Source organism: Pteropus medius, unplaced genomic scaffold, assembly GCF_902729225.1.
Source record: "Pteropus medius unplaced genomic scaffold, Ma_sr-lr_union100, whole genome shotgun sequence".
NCBI classification, from domain to species: domain Eukaryota; kingdom Metazoa; phylum Chordata; class Mammalia; order Chiroptera; family Pteropodidae; genus Pteropus; species Pteropus medius.
In genome coordinates this window covers 102,980-105,110 of record NW_024356248.1, presented here as the reverse complement: position 1 = coordinate 105,110, position 2,131 = coordinate 102,980, and the positions used below count along the sequence as shown (strand labels likewise).

At 53.9% G+C, this 2,131-nt stretch overlaps 1 protein-coding gene across 1 annotated transcript in view; it reads left to right on the top strand.

Moving 5' to 3' along the window:
* The window catches only part of PPP2R5B (protein phosphatase 2 regulatory subunit B'beta), a 7,100-nt gene extending 4,981 nt beyond the window's left edge, over nt 1-2,119 (top strand). The window contains exons 7-11 of the mRNA XM_039860166.1: nt 169-228; nt 318-426; nt 915-968; nt 1,049-1,099; nt 1,225-2,119. Coding sequence (XP_039716100.1) covers nt 169-228; nt 318-426; nt 915-968; nt 1,049-1,099; nt 1,225-1,365 — 415 coding nt within the window. The 3' untranslated portion in view covers nt 1,366-2,119. The remainder of the gene's footprint in view (nt 1-168; nt 229-317; nt 427-914; nt 969-1,048; nt 1,100-1,224) is intronic.
* The last annotated feature ends 12 nt before the right edge of the window (nt 2,120-2,131 follow it).

Below are 2,131 nucleotides of genomic sequence, written 5' to 3'. Positions count from 1 at the left end.
GGATGTTTGTGGGGCCTGGTTTAGGGTACTGGGAAGGGACCACAGCCTCTGGGTTGGGAGAGGGTTGGGAGAGCACGCAGGGTTGGGGTGGGCAGGCAGGATGGCTGAGAGGGGGCTGGGCTGGCTCAGATTGCTGACCCCTTCTGCATCCCTCTCTTCCTCCCACAGGTTCATCTATGAACTCGAGCACTTCAATGGTGTGGCTGAGCTACTGGAGATCTTAGGGAGGTGAGAGCCTCAGCTAGAACAGCAGTCTGGGAGGAAGGACGGAGGCCCAGTCGTCTGAGCCCTCCTCCTCTCTTCTGCCCGCTCCGCAGCATCATCAATGGCTTTGCGCTGCCCCTGAAGACTGAGCACAAGCAGTTCCTGGTCCGGGTCCTGATTCCCCTGCACTCTGTCAAGTCACTGTCTGTCTTTCATGCCCAGGTAAGGCCTAGGCCTGGCCCTGCCACTGTCAGGGCAGCCATCTGGGTCAGCCTGACGCTCTGGCTCCAGCCACCCTCAGTCACCAACTCACAGGGTCCTCTCTCACCTTCTTTTTCTTTATAAATTCCACACCATCTACCTTAGAGAGTCCCCATGACCCTTTAAGGCTGATCTCAGACATCAGCTCTGTGAAGCCTTCCAACTGCTTCCCTCTTGACCTGCCTTCGGATTAAACTCTCGTATATTCCCGTAGATCGTGATACAGATTTCAGTTATGGGAACTTCTGTAAAATGTATAAGGACTAGTTTGTTGAATGTTTTCTCTGTGAGATCACTGTGTCCCCGCACGGCAAGCATGGTGCCTGGTACATCCTAAGTAGTCAGTAAATGCCTAGCGAATGAGAAAGGGCACACAGGAAGTGAGCAGACGTCTGGTGTCCTGTCCTGGTCCCCTCCTGACGCGTCCTCTTTCTCTCCGACCTACGCAGCTGGCGTACTGTGTGGTGCAGTTCCTGGAGAAGGATGCCACCTTGACAGAGCATGTGAGTTCCTCTGTGGGGAGAGGCGGGTCTCCCCTGCCCCCCGCTGCAGGCCTGACTCCTTTCTGCCTCAACTCCCACAGGTGATCCGGGGGCTGCTCAAATACTGGCCAAAAACCTGCACGCAGAAGGAGGTATGAAGGAGGGCTTAGATGACCACCAGGGGGAGGTTGGGAGGGCTTAGCCTCTGGGGGGCGATCAGGTATGTGTCAGGGCAGATGGAACTGCTGCCCCTTGTGTCCCTACCCCACCTCCCCAGGTGATGTTTCTGGGGGAGATGGAAGAGATCCTTGATGTCATCGAGCCCTCCCAGTTTGTGAAGATCCAGGAGCCCCTCTTTAAGCAGGTGGCTCGCTGTGTGTCTAGCCCCCATTTCCAGGTATGGGGCGGGGATGGGTAAGGGTGGGAGCTGGGTATGGATGAGGAAGGTTGGCCAGTTGACCTGACACAGCTCTCTCTGCCCTCATTTTCTCCTCTGGATCCTCTTGGGTCTGATAATGGAGAGACACTGGACTTAGGGTTAGGAGACCTAGGGTTAAGTCTCAGATCTGCCTCCCACTGGCCGAGGGGCATTGGGGAAACCACTTTGCCCCTCTGAGTCTGATTAAGCCTCCTCATCTGTAATGTGGGCCGATGGCGATCTCTTCACAGGACTGAATGATGAGGACTGAGAAGATCGTAGTGTAAAGATATTTGGTCATCCGAAATGTGCTCCAGATGGGTTATCACTTCTCTCCTTTTCTTAGTGGTTTTCAATTTCATTAGTCCTACCTCAGGGTCCAGCCGGACTTCCCACATCATCAGGCTGGCTGTAACTGTTCTCTTACATGTGTGTGTGGACTTTATACCATTCTAACCTGGTGGAAGTCAGTTCTTCCTCACAGTGACTCTAGTACTTCAGTCTATTAAATACCTCATTTGATTCTTACAGTAGCCCTGGGGAGGTAGTTATTATTAGCACCAATTTACAGATGAGAAAACTGAGTCTGAGAGCTTAAATGCCTTACCCAAGGTCATGTGGCCAGTGTGTAGTGGAGCTAGGATTCAACCTTGAGGGCTGGACTCCAAATCCAGTGCTCTTTCCTCCTTCCAGTGGGTCAGATGAGCCTGGGGATGGGGTGTGTGGAAGGCAGGGCACCCTGGGCTTTGGGGCGGGGGTGGATACC